Consider the following 15784-nt stretch of genomic DNA (forward strand, 5'->3'; position numbering starts at 1 on the left):
AGCGCACGCAAGGCCCCCCTGCTCAAGCCAGCGCATGTCCAGGCCCGTCTGAAGTTTGCCAATGACCATCTGGATGATCCAGAGGAGGAATGGGAGAAGGTCATGTGGTCTGATGAGACAAAAATAGAGCTTTTTGGTCTAAACTCCACTCGCCGTGTTTGGAGGAAGAAGAAGGATGAGTACAACCCCAAGAACACCACCCCAACCGTGAAGCATGGAGGTGGAAACATCATCATCTGGAGAAGGTCTGTATGGAGGAGTGGGCCAAAATCCCTGCTGCAGTGTGTGCAAACCTGGTCAAGAACTACAGGAAACGTATGATCTCTGTAATTGCAAACAAAGGTTTCTGTACCAAATATTAAGTTCTGCTTTTCTGATGTATCAAATACTTATGTCATGCAATAAAATGCAAATGAATTACTTAAAAATCATACAATGTGATTTTCTGGATTTTTGTTTTAGATTCCATCTCTAACAGTTGAAGTGTACCTATGATAAAAATTACAGACCTCTACATGCTTTGTAAGTAGGAAAACCTGCAAAATCGGCAGTGTATCAAATACTTGTTCTCCCCACTGTAACAGGCAACTACCAGAACTCAAACACTACTGTTTGAGCAAATCGGAGGCCCCAATGTTCCAATCCACAGTAGTAAGACATAGAACAGACAGAATAGACATGGATCATGGATTGTCATTACATTGGACGCACATGCTATGGTTGCTATGTGTTTTTCTACACATTTAGGGTTTTCCGCATAACATTCCCTGCCCCTTTAAGCAGCATATAGTGAAGTGTGCCACGGCAGCACAGTGTGTTCCTGTGTACTGCTAACTGCTCATGAAGGTCATGTGTTTCCCATTTGGCTCATCTTCACCATCTCAGTCAGAAACACTGAGCCTTACCATGCCTTCCAGACCCATGTCATTCATCTGTTGTGCATAAACACGTCTCCACGAGGGAGAGAGAGAGAAAGAGAGAGAGAGAGAGAGTAGTGGGAAAATAAGAGAGCGTGAACGAATGTGAACTATAAGGAAGGCTAGTGATGAAGATGTGTCTGCGGCTTGTCGGCGCCGAGGCCCAGTGTGACGCTTCGATCACTGTTTATGGCGTTGTCCGGATAGAGAGTCATATGTTTGCATATCACAGGAGTGAAACCCACTTACACTGTGGCATTCTCCGTGGCTGGGCATTCCCATGGAGCCCTGGGGATTACTGGCTTTGTCGGAGGTGTGAGGACTGTTGAAATTTTAGAGTGACGAAATGAATGTTACCGTGTGAATGACACTGTCATGTTTTGATGGTTTCAAGAGCTCATTAAGAACATTTGTATATGTCTTGTTGTACTGTGCGCGCAATGGTCAGACTGCGGTCAGACGGCGGTCATTTCGAAGCGAGGAGCAGCTCAGATGCGCTCCTATTATTGTGTTGATAAGATTAGAGAACATGTGTGGAAGTGCTATTATTTTTGTTTCGTTGTTTGAGCCAAGCAGAGTGACGCTGTTAAACGATGGGGGTTGTTGAAATTTGCATCCGCCCAGGGAAGGATAAAAGTTGGAGTGATTTTTAGTTCAGGTAGTCATTGTTAACCGATCTCCTCGCATATGTTATAGTGGTGTTTATTTGAAGCTTATAGACAGATCATTTTGTAACTTTTTACATTGAAGACTTCTGTTATGTGCTCTTTGATAACGGTATTGTTATTGTATATCTGTAATAAGCCTGATTACTTGTAAATGGATATGTATTGTAGTCCTCATATTTCAGAGGAATATTCCTTGAATTATTCTTTGATGTAATGGTCTAATGGTAAATGTTACTACACTGCACATAACATATGTTTGGGTCCTAACTTTGCATATATTCGCCAAGGCTAACTCAATGAATTAATGCTGTAACTCTGGTTGCAAGGATTAACTCACATAATCTGGACATTTTTAATTGCATAACGGTTATCTTAGACACATGTCGATTATAGTATTCCCGAGACTGGTCACACAAAGACGCGCTATCTTGATACGCTCGGATATGCTTAAGGCCTATAGCATTGATTCACATGGTTATGGAGTCAGATTGAATTATAATATTACAATGGTAATCCTCCTACACTAATTCTGTCATTCCCAGTAGTTGGAGTGGATTCATACCATTCTACAAAATCAAAGACAATGAGAGAAAGATGAACACATGCCAACATGTGAGAGGCAGTATGGGAGGTAGATAGAGAACACATGGCATGTTACGAAATGTGTTCTGCTCAGTGCTTAATTTGTAAATCGGGAGGTGCCGGAGCAAAATGTTAGTGCAAGAGGGCAGTGACCTAGGGAGCTCTGAGGTACCGGGAACGCATGAGGAAAAAAATCACCTTTATAGTAAAGCATTGCATGCATATCATCGCATTTGCGTAGTGGCATATAGCAGTAAAGTAGAGGCACTTACAGAACACATGGAGAACATTTTTAGTCCGGGAAAATGTTTGCCTTTTATAAACGCATTTCAGGTAATTCTACATCATTTTACTTGACTGGAGATTTTGGCAAAATCTCAAGACATGGGAACTCGGAGCTGTGAAATCTAAGACTTCCAAATTCAGTGCGTTAAAGACAACTGTGAACTCGGTAAAAACGAGCTCCAACTGGGAAAATACATTTTCAATGGTCATCCAACTCGGAATTCCAAGTCATGAACTCAGGCATCTTTTTGTTTTTTTGTTCGAGTTCCCAGTTGTCATGGCAGCACCGCAATACCACACAAATGATCGAAATGACTGGCTACTTTGACACTGACACACTGAGATTCTGAGATCAATAAAAACGACCATGTCTTGAATCCATCAATAGCCTAGGCCTAGGTGTGTGGCTACAATATGAGGAGGAAATTATAGTCCTAAAAATGCTTTCCAGTTACATTGACTCAACCAATGATGCGCAGCTCACTCACTGGTGATGGCCGATGTATTTGTGCCAAAAGCCTCTCTCTCTCGTTTTACTTTGTAAAACAATAGGCCTATTTGTAAGTTGATCAAATATTTTGGTAGCCTACAGCAGACAGATTCGAGTCTTCTCTTTTCAGCAGGAGCCATTTGCTTTCCAATCTGTGTTTTCCAGCGATTGTATTTGAAGTATTGCGAGAGGCCTGTTTTGTCTGCATGCTGTTTGTTCACTGACAGATTTGTTCCCGACTGTACGCAATACCTTGTTATTGGGCTACACCCCACAGCTAAGCAATTTTTAAAGAAGCTGTTGATCGTGTGTGGCTAAATGATATGCTTTCTCATGGTGTAGTAGGCTATTCTAAATTATTTAATTTATTTCTGAACAGACCGCAGTAATTCTATAACTTTGGCAAATGTATTTCAGTTTATCAGGGGTGCTAGAACCCTTCGCAGGCTATGATTCTATAAGGAAATAAATGATGAAATGCAAGGCTGGTGAGATGAGAGTTGCAGGCTCATTCATGTCTATCAGAGCAGAGAGAGGGAGAGCGATCATAGAAAGGGAATCTCATTCCAGTTCTGTGAGAGACACAGGCGCGCTTCTCACAAGGCCATGCATTGGTCTCAAACATAGGTTACGATGTTGTGCAAACCTGATACCGTACCCAAACCGACCGCACGCGTGCACCATCGTGTGCAAATTTTGACACACAGGTTGAATCATCAAAACAAACTCTGAACCAATTATATTAATTTGGGGACAGGTCAAAAAGCATTAAACATTCATGGCAATTTCGCTAGCTAGCTTGCAGTTGCTAGCTAATTTGTCCTATTTAGCTAGCTTGCTGTTGCTAGCTAATTTGTCCTAGGATATAAATGTTGAGTTGTTATGTTACCTGAAATGCACAAGGTCCTCTACTCTGACAATTAATCCACACATAAAACGGTCAACTGAATCTTTTCTAGTCATCTCTCCTGCTTCCAGGCGTTTTCTTCTTTGGACTTTATATGGCGATTGGCATTTAACTTTCATAGTCACCACTACGACCGACCGAACCCAGTTCGTCTTTCAATCACCCACATCGGTATAACCAATGAGGAGATGGCACGTGGGTATCTGCTTCTATAAACCAATGAGGAGATGGGAGAGGCAAGACTTGCACCGCATTCAGCGTCACAAATAGAACTGACTTCTATTTTAGCGCTTGGCAATGCAGACGCTCGTTGGCACGCGCGAGCAGTGTGGTCAGCATGTTAAGCTCGGGCCGGCCCAACACGAATCAGCTTTGATAACTTTGATAACTTTTTACATTGCAAAAAGTGACAATTATTTTTCATTCCATGAGAGGTACCGGATCCGGCCAAATAGGTCCCGGAACTAAACAGTCCAAATTAAGCACTGGTTCTGCTCCCGTAGTGCAGTTTGTGACAATTGTGTGTTAAAAGCAGAGAGCACCAGGCAGCATATGGCATATGGTGCTGTGTATTATTGATATCACAGCAGTGGCCAGCTAACTCTCAGTGCTCAGGGTGATGTGGCATAATGTGTGATTTTTTTGCCTGCAGTGATCTTCAAGCAGCCTCCTTTGAGACATGGCTGAGGAGATTGGAGTTTTGTGTCTCTTTAAAGATTCAGAGATGAAAGAGTGGGTAGCTAATGAGCAAGCATGGCTCGCTGAGGAGAGAGACAGAAAGGAGAGGGAAGAAGGGAAAGAGATTGAGGGGTGAAGAGAGGGAAGGAGGGAGAAAGGAGTGAGATGAAGACAGCAGGGAAAAGAGAGGGATAGAACGTTGGGGGAAGAAGAGAGAGCCAAAGCGATAAAAAATGGTAGACAGATAAACAAAGAAAGAGAAAGAATTTGGAGTCAACAGGTAGTGTGGTGGGTGTGGTGCATGGTCAGAGGTCAGGTGTGTGTGTGTTTGTTCGTCTCTGAAAGCTTGTTTGTTGGACTGGATCCTCTATTGACATTCAGCTTCAGAAACAGCCAGAGAGACTTAATAGTGTGTGCGTGTGCGTGTGCGTGTGCGTGCGTGCGTGCGTGCGTGCGTGCGTGCGTGCGTGCGTGCGTGCGTGCGTGCGTGCGTGCGTGCGTGCGTGCGTGCGTGCGTGCGTGCGTGCGTGCGTGTGTGTGTGTTTATAGGTGTGGCAGCAAGGAGTGTCTTTGTCTCTGTGTGGAACTCCCACCCCAAGTAACTTAGTAGCAAATCTCTAAACCCCTAGTTAAAACTCTTTCGCCCACCCACTTTCATACGCAAACATCTCTCACAGCATATATTTAGCATTTAGCATGTTTCACCAGTGCTAGCACTCTCACTCCAAGCACATTTCAGGATTCTAAAGTTGAACATTTTTCTGCCAAGTTAGAAGTAGAACATTTGAGTCTACGGTTCTTTCAGTTTGAGAGTGTCTATCATATTCTTAGTGTCGATCAGATAGAGTAATTCTCCTCAACTGTGTCCATTGTCTGTAGTTCAGTACAACAGCTCAGCTTATCATCGACCACTTAAGAGTCCTTTCCTCTCTGTAATCTAACAACAGTCAGCCTCTCTCTCCTCTTCAGCCTACAGCCTACCCATTGATCCCTCATTGATCCCACTGCCCTTCTCCTCTCCTCCTCTTAGTTTGAACTCTATCTGTCAGCCTCTAAGGATTAAGCAGCTCTGTGCCAACAACACAGTGACTGAACAAGTGCTCCCGAACGTCCCCTTATTGAGTCACACTCTCCAGGTGGGCATCGTCCACTAAGCTCTGATCTAGGATCAGATAACACTTCTATAGTTCCACAATTCTAATCCTCAATCATGAACAATTAAACAGCAGAACTGACTTCAGATCAGATAAGCGTTTAGTGGTCGCATCACCCTACTGCAGGTATAATCACTCTCACTCACCTTTCTCTTCGGTCGCAAAGGTGGGCAGCACGTGGAGGGGTTGTCCCCTCCCCCTGTCTTCCCTGCTACAGAGTCATTCTTCAGCGTGCGTACGTAGGACACCATTCTCTTTATGGCTCTGTCCTCAGTCCCGACGTTGGGTTCCAAGACGTCCTTTGTCCCCCGTGTCCTCGCTCCCTTGTCTGGTAGCACCTGGCTGGTCTGTGTGGGACATCCTAAAATGAGGTGCGAAGGTGCCCCCCTCCTGCTCCCCAGCTCCAGGTAAATGTGCACACAGACACAGAGAGCGGTGAGGAGAAGACACAGGCGCAGAACCAGTCCTCTAGTCAGTCTGTCTCTCCCCATGCCTGGCCACATCTCTCTCTGTATCTCTCCCTTTTTCCTGTTCCTCTCTTTCTAGCCTCAGTCCATGTTCTGAACAGTGAGATTGTTGATCTATGTCTCTGTATCTATGCCATTCTTCCTCTCCTCCTCCTTGGAGTGGTTAGTCTTTCTCCTGTCCTCATTTTTTCCCTCCTTCCGTCCACTTGGAAGTCCACAGTTTGATCAGGATAGGCAGGAGCAGTGCTGAAGGTTTGTGAGACAGGAGGACACCTGCTCTTCGCAAAACTACCTCAGTCTGTGTGTGTGTGTGTGTGTGTATGTCTCTCTCTCTCGCTCCCTCGCTCTCTGTGTATACGTGTGTCTCTGTACACGTAGAAAAGAGCGTGTGGCTTTCATTGAAAAGTTTGGAACTTCCCCTTCCCTCTCCTAGCCCTCACACCTCTTTCTCGCACACACCCCTCTCGCTCCATCTGTTCCCTCCCTCTCTATGTTCCCCTGTGTCTAGGGTTACTGTGTAACTCCACACTGGGCAGGGCCAACACATCCACAGCTTGCTGTTACCAAGGCCTCACATTCTCTCTCTTCTTAAACTCTGTTTCATACACAGAGGAGGTCATATAGAGAGGGAGAGGGAGACAGGGAGAGAGAGGAGAGGAGTGAAGAGGAGTGGGAATTAGAGAAAGAGAAGGACAGGGAGACAATGAAGTGCAGTCTTGGAAGGTGGAGCATTGTATTAACGGTGTGTGTGTGTGCTTTTAAATCAAAGGCGTGTTTTGCAGTCTTTCACAGAAAGAGAGGAACGAGGGAAAAGAAAACAAATGGGAAAAATGGAGAGGAAAGGGATACAGAGGTTGATTAGAAAAGGTTTCGGGGTGTTTTAAATGAAAGAATGAGGGATCTTCATCTACTTTAGAGCTCTCGTTCTCGCTTTTATTCTCTCTTTCTCTCTCTCACACTGTCGGTATAAACATGGTTATTCTAAACTGTTGGGTCCTATGAAATCACTTTGAAACACTCTACACTCTTAGAAAAAATTTGTTTCAAAAGGGTTCTTCGGCTCTCCCCATAGAAGAACCCTATTTGGTTCCAGATAAAACCTTTTTGGGTTCCATGCAGAACTCTCTGTGGAAAGGGTCCTAGATGGAACCCAAAAGGGTTCGACATGGAACCATAGGGTTCTGCTATGGGGAGAGCCAAAATGTACACTTACTCCCACTCCCCAGAAGCAGCCCAATTGCTCCTTTCTTCATAAAAAAATGATGTTGATGTCAGTGAAGTTGTGGGGGTAATGATTAAGGATCCACACAGGCTTTATGAAGGAGGGGAATGGAAGGCTCCCAGACAGTGTACCCTTTATGAAAACAGGCTTGTGGTATTGACCAGAGACACACAGTGCTCTGTTGCCACCTGTATGTAGAGAGAAGTATCACGCACGCACACACACACACACACACACACACACACACACACACACACACACACACACACACACACACACACACACACACACACACACACACACACACACACACACACACACACACACACACACACACACACACACACACACACAATTAAACACCTTTGCCCACTTCAAGGATAATACAGTGCCACTGTCGTGGCCCGCTAACAAGGGATGTACCCCCCCCCCCCCCCCTTCTCCGTGGCCTGATGTGAGTAAAACATTTATATGTGTTAACCCTCGCAAGGCTGCTGGCCCAGACGGCATCCCTAGCCGCATCCTCAGAGCATGCGAAGTCCAGCTGGCTGGTGTGTTTACGGACATATTCAATCGCTCCCTATTCCAATCTGTTGTCCCCACATGCTTCAAGATGGCTACCATTGTTCCTGTTCCCAAGAAAGCTAAGGTAACTGAACTAAATGACTACCGCCCCGTAGCACTTACTTCTGTCATCATGAAGTGCTTTGAGAGACTAGTCAAGGATCATATCACTTCCACCTTACCGGCAACTCTAGACCCACTTCAGTTTGTATACCACTCAAACATGTCCACAGATGACGCAATCGCAATCACAATCACACTACACACTGCCCTATCCCATCTGGACAAAAGGAATACCTATGTAAGAATGCTGTTCATTGACTACAGCTCAGCATTCAACACCATAGTACCCTCCAATATCATCATCAAGCTGGAGGCCCTGGGTCTCAACCCCACTCTGTGCAATTGGGTCCTGGACTTTCTGACGGGCCGCCCCAGGTGGTGAAGGTAGGAAACAACATCTCCACTTCGCTGACCCTCAACACCGGGGCCCCAGAAGGGTGCATGCTCAGCCCCCTCCTGTACTCCCTGTTCACCCATGACTGCGTGGCCATGCAGGCCTCCAACTAAATCATCAAGTTTGCAGACGACACAACAGTAGTGGGCTTGATTACCAACAATGACAAAACAGCCTATAGGGAGGAGGTGAGGGCCCTCGAGTGTGGTGTCAGGAAAAAATCCTCTCAGTCAACGTCAACAAAGCAAAGGATATGATCGTGGACTTCAGGAAACAGCAGAGGGAGCACCCCCCTATCCACATCGAAGGGACAGCAGTGGAAAAGCTGGAAAACTTTATGTTCCTCAGCGTACACATCACAGACAAACTGAAATGGTCCACCCACACAGACAGTGTGGTGAAGAAGGTGCAACAGTGCCTCTTCAACCTCAGAAGGCTGAAGAAATTTGGCTTGTCACCCAAAACCCTGACAAACTTGTAGATGCACAATCAAGAGCATCCTGTCGGGCTGTATCACTGCCCTCATCCGCAAGGATCTCCAGAGGGTGGTGCGGTCTGCACAACGCATCACTGGGTGCAAACTACCTGCCCTCCATGACACCTACAGCACCCGATGTTACAGGAAGGCCAAAAAGATCATCAAGGACAACAACCACCCGAGCCACTGCCTGTTCACACCGCTACCATCCAGAAGGCTAGGTCAGTTCAGGTGCATCAAAGCTGGGACCGAGAGACTGAAAAACAGCTTCTATCTCAAGGCCATCAGACTGCTAAACAGCAATCACTAAGTCAGAGAGGCTGCTGCCTACATTGAGACCCGATCACTGGACACTTTAATAAATGGATCACTAGTCACTTTAAACAATGTCACTTTAAATACTGTTTACATATCTTACATTACTCATATCACATGTATATACTGTATTTTATTCCACCTATTGCACCTTGCCTATGCTGCTCGGCCATCGCTCATCAATATAGTTTTATGTACATATTCTCATTCACCCCTTTAGATGTGTGTATTAAGTAGTTGTTGGAGAAATGTTTTGATTACTTGTTAGATATTACTGCACTGTCGGAACTAGAAGCACAAGCATTTCGCTACACTGCATTAAAATCATATATGTGTATGTGACCAATACTATTTGATTTAATTTAATTTTAATTAAACTGGGTTATATTCCCCAGTCAATATGGAGGATGTTAGTTAAATTTGTTTTCAATCGATACAGGGCATTTTCACAAGTATGTGGTGAAGTTGAAAAATTCTTAGTACAAAACTACAAACTGGTAACACTTGTAATGCAGCAAGCCTTTTTCTCAAGACCTTTTTATTGTGCATTGATTTTGTTTGGAGACATCTTTCACCACACAACCATTGAGTCAAAATATAAGTTGTTTATAAGTTGTATATAAGTTCTATATAATATAATATATATATAATATAAGTTGTATATAATAACATGAGAACATTGATTGAATCACCAGAACACAAGATAATGATATCATCTCAATGTAGTTGTTTTACCAACCAGTTAATCCAATAGCAAAAAATGCTAAATACATGTTTCAAAATTGCCCTTTGATTGTTATACCTCACAGTACTGTAAGTTACAGTACATTACACTGTTTTCACATAGACAATACACTTGCACTCCCCATCATTTATATCCCATGTGTGATCAAAGGTGTGATCATTGAAGACATCTTTCATAATCATTGATGCATCAAAAATAAACGTATTGTTCAGATATAAAACATAGGTGTACCGTAATCAAATGAGACAAATACAATTATTGAAAGAAACATAACGTTTAGCTGGCACTAGTTTGCATCAAGCCCGTCTTGAGCATGCCCACATGAAAATACTACAATTTACTATAGTACTTACTACAGAATTCTGTAGTAAACTGTAGTACACTATAAAATAGTATACTACACACTGTAGTATCCCTCAATCATGTCTAGTACTTAGTATAGAATTGTGTAGTACACTGTAGAATTATATAGTACACTGAACAAAAAGCAACAAGTTCAAACAAGGAAATCAGTAAATTAAAAGAAATTCATTAGGACCTAATCTATGGATTTCACATGACTGGGAATACAGATATGCATCTGGTGGTCACAGATACCTTAAAAAAAGGTAGGGGCGTGGATCGGAAAACCAGTCAGTATCTAGCTTGACCACCAGTTGCTTCATGCAGCGCAACACATCTCCTTTGCATAGAGTTGATCAGGCTGTTGATTGTGACACGCGGAATGTTGTCCCACTCCTCTTCAATGGCTGTGCAAAGTTGCTGGATATTGGCGGGAACTGGAAGGCTGTTGTACACGTCGATCCAGAGCATCCCAAACATGCTCAGTGGGTGACATGTCTGGTGAGTATGGAGGAACTGAGACATTTTCAGCTTGCAGGAATTGTGTCCAGATCCTTGCGACATGGGGCCGTGCATTATCATGCTGAAACATGAGGTGATGGCTGTGGATGAATGGCACGACAATGGGCCTCAGGGTCTCGTTACGGTATATCTGTGCATTCAAATTGCCATCGATACAATGCAATTGTATTCATTGTCCACAGCTTATGCCTGCCCATACCATAACCCCACCATGGGGCACTCTGTTCACAACGTTGACATCAGCAAACCGCTCACGCACACGACATCTGTCTGCCATCTGCCCTTTACAGTTGAAACTGGGATTAGTGTCGTGAAGTGCACACTTCTCCAGCTTGCCAGTGGCCATCGAAGGTAACCATTTTCCCACTGAAGTCAGTTACGACACCGAACTGCAGTCAGGTCAAGACCCTGGTGAGGACAATGAGCATGCAGATGAGCTTCCCTGAGATGATTTCTGAGAGTTTGAGCAGTTGTGCAAACCCACAGTTTCATCAGCTTTCCGTGTGGCGGGTCTCAGACGATCCCGCAGGTGAAGAAGCCGGATGTCGAGGTCCTGGTCTGGCGTAGTTATACGTGGTCTGCGGTTGTGAGGCCGGTTGGACGTACTGCCAAATTCTCTAAAACGACGTTGGTGTCACGTTCCTGACCTGTTTTCTGTTAGTTTTTGTATGTGTTAGTTGGTCAGGACGTGAGTTTGGGTGGGCAGTCTATGTTTTCTGTTTCTATGTTGGTTAATGGGTACCTAATATGGCTCTCAATTAGAGGCAGGTGTTTTTCATTTCCTCTGATTGAGAGTCATATTAAGGTAGGTGTTTTCACACTGTTTGTTGTGGGTGGTTGTCTCCTGTGTCAGTATGTTACGCCACACGGGACTGTTCTCGGTATGTTTGTTCGTTCGGTTTTTGTGTAGTCAGTTTTTCCTGTTATTGCGTTCTTCGTGTTTCATGTAAGTTCGTCGTCCAGGTCTGTCTACATTCGTTTTGTTATTTTGTTAGTTAATTCAAGTATAGTTCGTTTTTTGTCTTCGTTGTTTTGTCGTGTCTTAATAAATCATGTCATTTCACAACGCTGCGCCTTGGTTCAATCCATGCTCCTCCTCTTCGGATGAAGAGGAGGAGGACTACCGTAACAGAACCACCCACCGATCCAGAACCAAGCGGCGTGAATTCGAGCAGTGGCCTGCTACACAGGAATCATGGACTTGGGAGGAAGTATTGGAGGGAAAAGGACACTGGGCGCACATTGGGGAATATCGCCGCGCTCGTGAGGAGATGGAAGCAGCGCGAGCCCAGGAGCGGTGGTATGAGGAGGCAGCAAAGAGACGTGGCTGGAAACCGGAGAATGAAGCTCAAAACCGGATTTATGAAGGTACGCGGCTAGCACGGAAGCCCGTGAAGAAACCCCAAAAATTTCTTGGGGGGGGGGCTAAGAGGTAGTGGGCCAAGGGCAGGTAGGAGACCTGCGCCCACTTCCCAGGCTAACCGTGGAGAGCGGGAGTACGGGCAGACGCCGTGTTACGCAGTAGAGCGCACGGTGTCTCCTGTACGTGTGCATAGCCCGGTGCGGGTTATTCCACCTCCCCGCACTGGTAGGGCTAGATTGGGCATTGAGCCAGGTGCCATGAGGCCGGCTCAACGAGTCTGGTCTCCAGTGCGTCTCCTCGGGCAGGCATACATGGCACCAGCCTTACGCATGGTGTCCCGGTTCGCCTACATAGCCCGGTTATTCCACCTCCCCGCACTGGTCGGGCGACGGGGAGCATTCAACCAGGTAAGGTTGGGCAGGCTCAATGCTCAAGGGAGCCAGTAGCTTGCACGGTCCGGTATTTCCGGCGCTACCTCCCCGCCCCAGCCCAGTACCACCAGTGCCTACACTACGCACCAGGCTTCCAGTGCGTCTCCAGAGCCCTGTTCCTCCTCCACGCACTCTCCCTATGGTGCGTGTCTCCAGCCCAGTGCCTCCAGTTCCGGCACCACGCACTAAGCCTCCTGTGCGTCTCCAGAGCCCTGTACGCACTGTTCCTTCTCCCCGTACTCGTTCTGATGTGCGTGCACTCAGCCCGGTGCCACCAGTGCCGGCACCACGCACCAGGCCTATAGTGCGCTTCGAGAGGTCAGTGTGCCCTGTCCCTGCTCCCCGCACTAGGCTTGAAGTGCGTGTCTCCAGTCCGGTGCCTCCAGTTTCGGCACCACGCACCAGGCCTACAGTGCGTTTCAGCCGGCCAGAGTCTGCCGTCTGCCCAACGGCGCCTGAACTGTCCGTCTGCCAAGCGCCGCATGAACTGCCCGTCTGTATTGAGCCTTCAAAGCCGCCCGTCTGCCATGAGCCTGCAAAGCCGCCCGTCTGCCATGAGCCTACAGAGCCTTCCGCCAGACAGGAGCCGCTAGAGCCTTCCGCCAGACAGGAGCAGCCAAAGCCTTCCGCCAGACAGGATCAGTCTGAGCCATCCGTCTCCGCAGCGCCATCTGAGCCATCCGTCTCCGCAGCGCCATCTGAGCCATCCGTCTCCGCAGCGCCATCTGAGCCATCCGTCTCCTCAGCGCCATCTGAGCCATCCGTCTCCCCAGCGCCGTCTGAGCCATCCGTCTCCCCAGCGCCGTCTGAGCCATCCGTCTCCCCAGCGCCGTCTGAGCCATCCGTCTGTCCCGAGCCATTAGAGCCGCCCGTCTGTCCCGAGCCATCAGAGCCGTTAGTCAGTCAGGAGCCGCTAGAGCCGTTAGTCAGTCAGGAGCCGCTAGAGCCGTTAGTCAGTCAGGAGCCGCTAGAGCCGCCAACCAGACAGGATCTGCCAGAGCCGCCAACCAGACAGGATCTGCCAGAGCCGCCAACCAGACAGGATCTGCCAGAGCCGCCAACCAGACAGGATCTGCCAGAGCCGCCAACCAGACAGGATCTGCCAGAGCCGCCAACCAGACAGGATCTGCCAGAGCCGCCAGTGAGCCATGAGCGTCCAGAGCCGTCAGCCAGCCATGAGCGTCCAGAGCCGTCAGCCAGCCATGAGCGTCCAGAGCCGTCAGCCAGCCATGAGCGTCCAGAGCCGTCAGCCAGCCATGAGCGTCCAGAGCCGTCAGCCAGCCCGGAGCTGCCAGTAATCCAGAACTGCCCCTCAGTCCAGAGCTGTCTCTCTGTCCGGAGCTGCCTTTCAGTCCGGAGTTGCCCCTCTATCCTGAGCTATCTCTCTCTATCCTGAGCTACCTCTCTATCTCGACCTACCTCGCTGTCCTGAGCTACCTTGTCTTGGTGTTGCCCCTTATATTAGGTGGGTGGAGAAAGAGGGTGGTCATTCTAAGGGGGAGATGTAAGCTGGGATTGACTATGGTGGGGTGGGGACCTCGCCCTGAGCCTGAACCACCACCGTGGTCAGATGCCCACCCAGACCCTCCCCTAGACTTTGTGCTGGTGCGCCCGGAGTTCGCACCTTAAGGGGGGGGTTATGTCACGTTCCTGACCTGTTTTCTGTTAGTTTTTGTATGTGTTAGTTGGTCAGGACGTGAGTTTGGGTGGGCAGTCTATGTTTTCTGTTTCTATGTTGGTTAATGGGTACCTAATATGGCTCTCAATTAGAGGCAGGTGTTTTTCATTTCCTCTGATTGAGAGTCATATTAAGGTAGGTGTTTTCACACTGTTTGTTGTGGGTGGTTGTCTCCTGTGTCAGTGTCTGTATGTTACGCCACACGGGACTGTTCTCGGTATGTTTGTTCGTTCGGTTTTTGTGTAGTCAGTTTTTCCTGTTATTGCGTTCTTCGTGTTTCATGTAAGTTCGTCGTCCAGGTCTGTCTACATTCGTTTTGTTATTTTGTTAGTTAATTCAAGTATAGTTCGTTTTTTGTCTTCGTTGTTTTGTCGTGTCTTAATAAATCATGTCATTTCACAACGCTGCGCCTTGGTTCAATCCATGCTCCTCCTCTTCGGATGAAGAGGAGGAGGACTACCGTAACAGTTGGAGATAAATGTACATTAAATTCTCTGGCAACAGCTCTAGTGGACATTCCTGCAGTCAGCATGCCAATTGCACACTCGCTCAAAACTTGAGACATCTGTGGAATTGTGTTTTTGACAAAACTGCACATTTTAGAGTGGCCGTTTGTTGTCCCCAGCAAAAGGTGCACCTGTGTAATGATCATGCTGTTTAATCAGCTTCTTGATATGTCAAACCTATCAGGTGGAAGGATTATATTGACAAATAATAAATGCTGAGGGATGTAAACAGATTTGTGCACAACATTTGAGAAAAATAAGCTTTTGTGAGTATGTAACATTTCTGGGATCTTATATTTCAGCTCATGAAACATGGGACCAACACTTTACACGTTGCGTTTATATTTTGTCAAATGAATGGATTCACATACAAGGCAATAAGCTTAAGTTACAAGACAATGCTGCCATTAGCAAAGCATAATTCTAGACACAGATCCTAGGTAAACATAAAAGATAAAGCATGGACAAAGCCATGCATACTAGGCCTAGGAAATGATAATTGATCATACAACATTCCTCTAATGGACAGGATACAGGATCAGAGAGAGAACAACAGACCTTCATTTCATTTATAACATCTGAAGGTGTAAAACCAACCACCATTGACCAATCAAACAATACCAAGTTTACATGAACCTGAGGCCAATGTAAATAAGACAGAAATCCTGAAAGGACAATAAAACCCCTTTGCAAAGAGTAATTTAAAGTTCACCCTGGAAAGATACAAGTTACCACTGAGATCATAGATCCATATAGATGGCATTAGAATTCTACTCATAGGACAAGTTTCAGATAGAATAATACCTAGTATCCATGTTAAGCATCTATCACACATTCAATAGTCAGTCCTCTGGATACTGTAGAGAGAGATACATTTTGGCCCCTCAGAGGGGAAATGGCATACTGGTCCTTGAAGCATTGTCCTTTGTGTTTTGCTGGGCCATTTACTTTGTAGCCCCAGGTGACAGAGAGTACATTGTTTAGGGCCGATCCTACACAGGCCTGGATGCAAG

The 15784-nt window shown here is 46.4% G+C and overlaps 1 protein-coding gene across 1 annotated transcript in view; it reads right to left on the bottom strand.

Moving 5' to 3' along the window:
- The window catches only part of LOC120023919 (methyltransferase-like protein 24), a 92687-nt gene extending 86755 nt beyond the window's left edge, over positions 1 to 5932 (bottom strand). The window contains exon 1 of the mRNA XM_038968022.1: positions 5828 to 5932. Coding sequence (XP_038823950.1) covers positions 5828 to 5932 — 105 coding nt within the window. The remainder of the gene's footprint in view (positions 1 to 5827) is intronic.
- Positions 5933 to 15784: the final 9852 nt, after the last annotated feature.

The sequence above is a fragment of the Salvelinus namaycush genome, chromosome 29, assembly GCF_016432855.1.
Source record: "Salvelinus namaycush isolate Seneca chromosome 29, SaNama_1.0, whole genome shotgun sequence".
Classification (NCBI taxonomy): domain Eukaryota; kingdom Metazoa; phylum Chordata; class Actinopteri; order Salmoniformes; family Salmonidae; genus Salvelinus; species Salvelinus namaycush.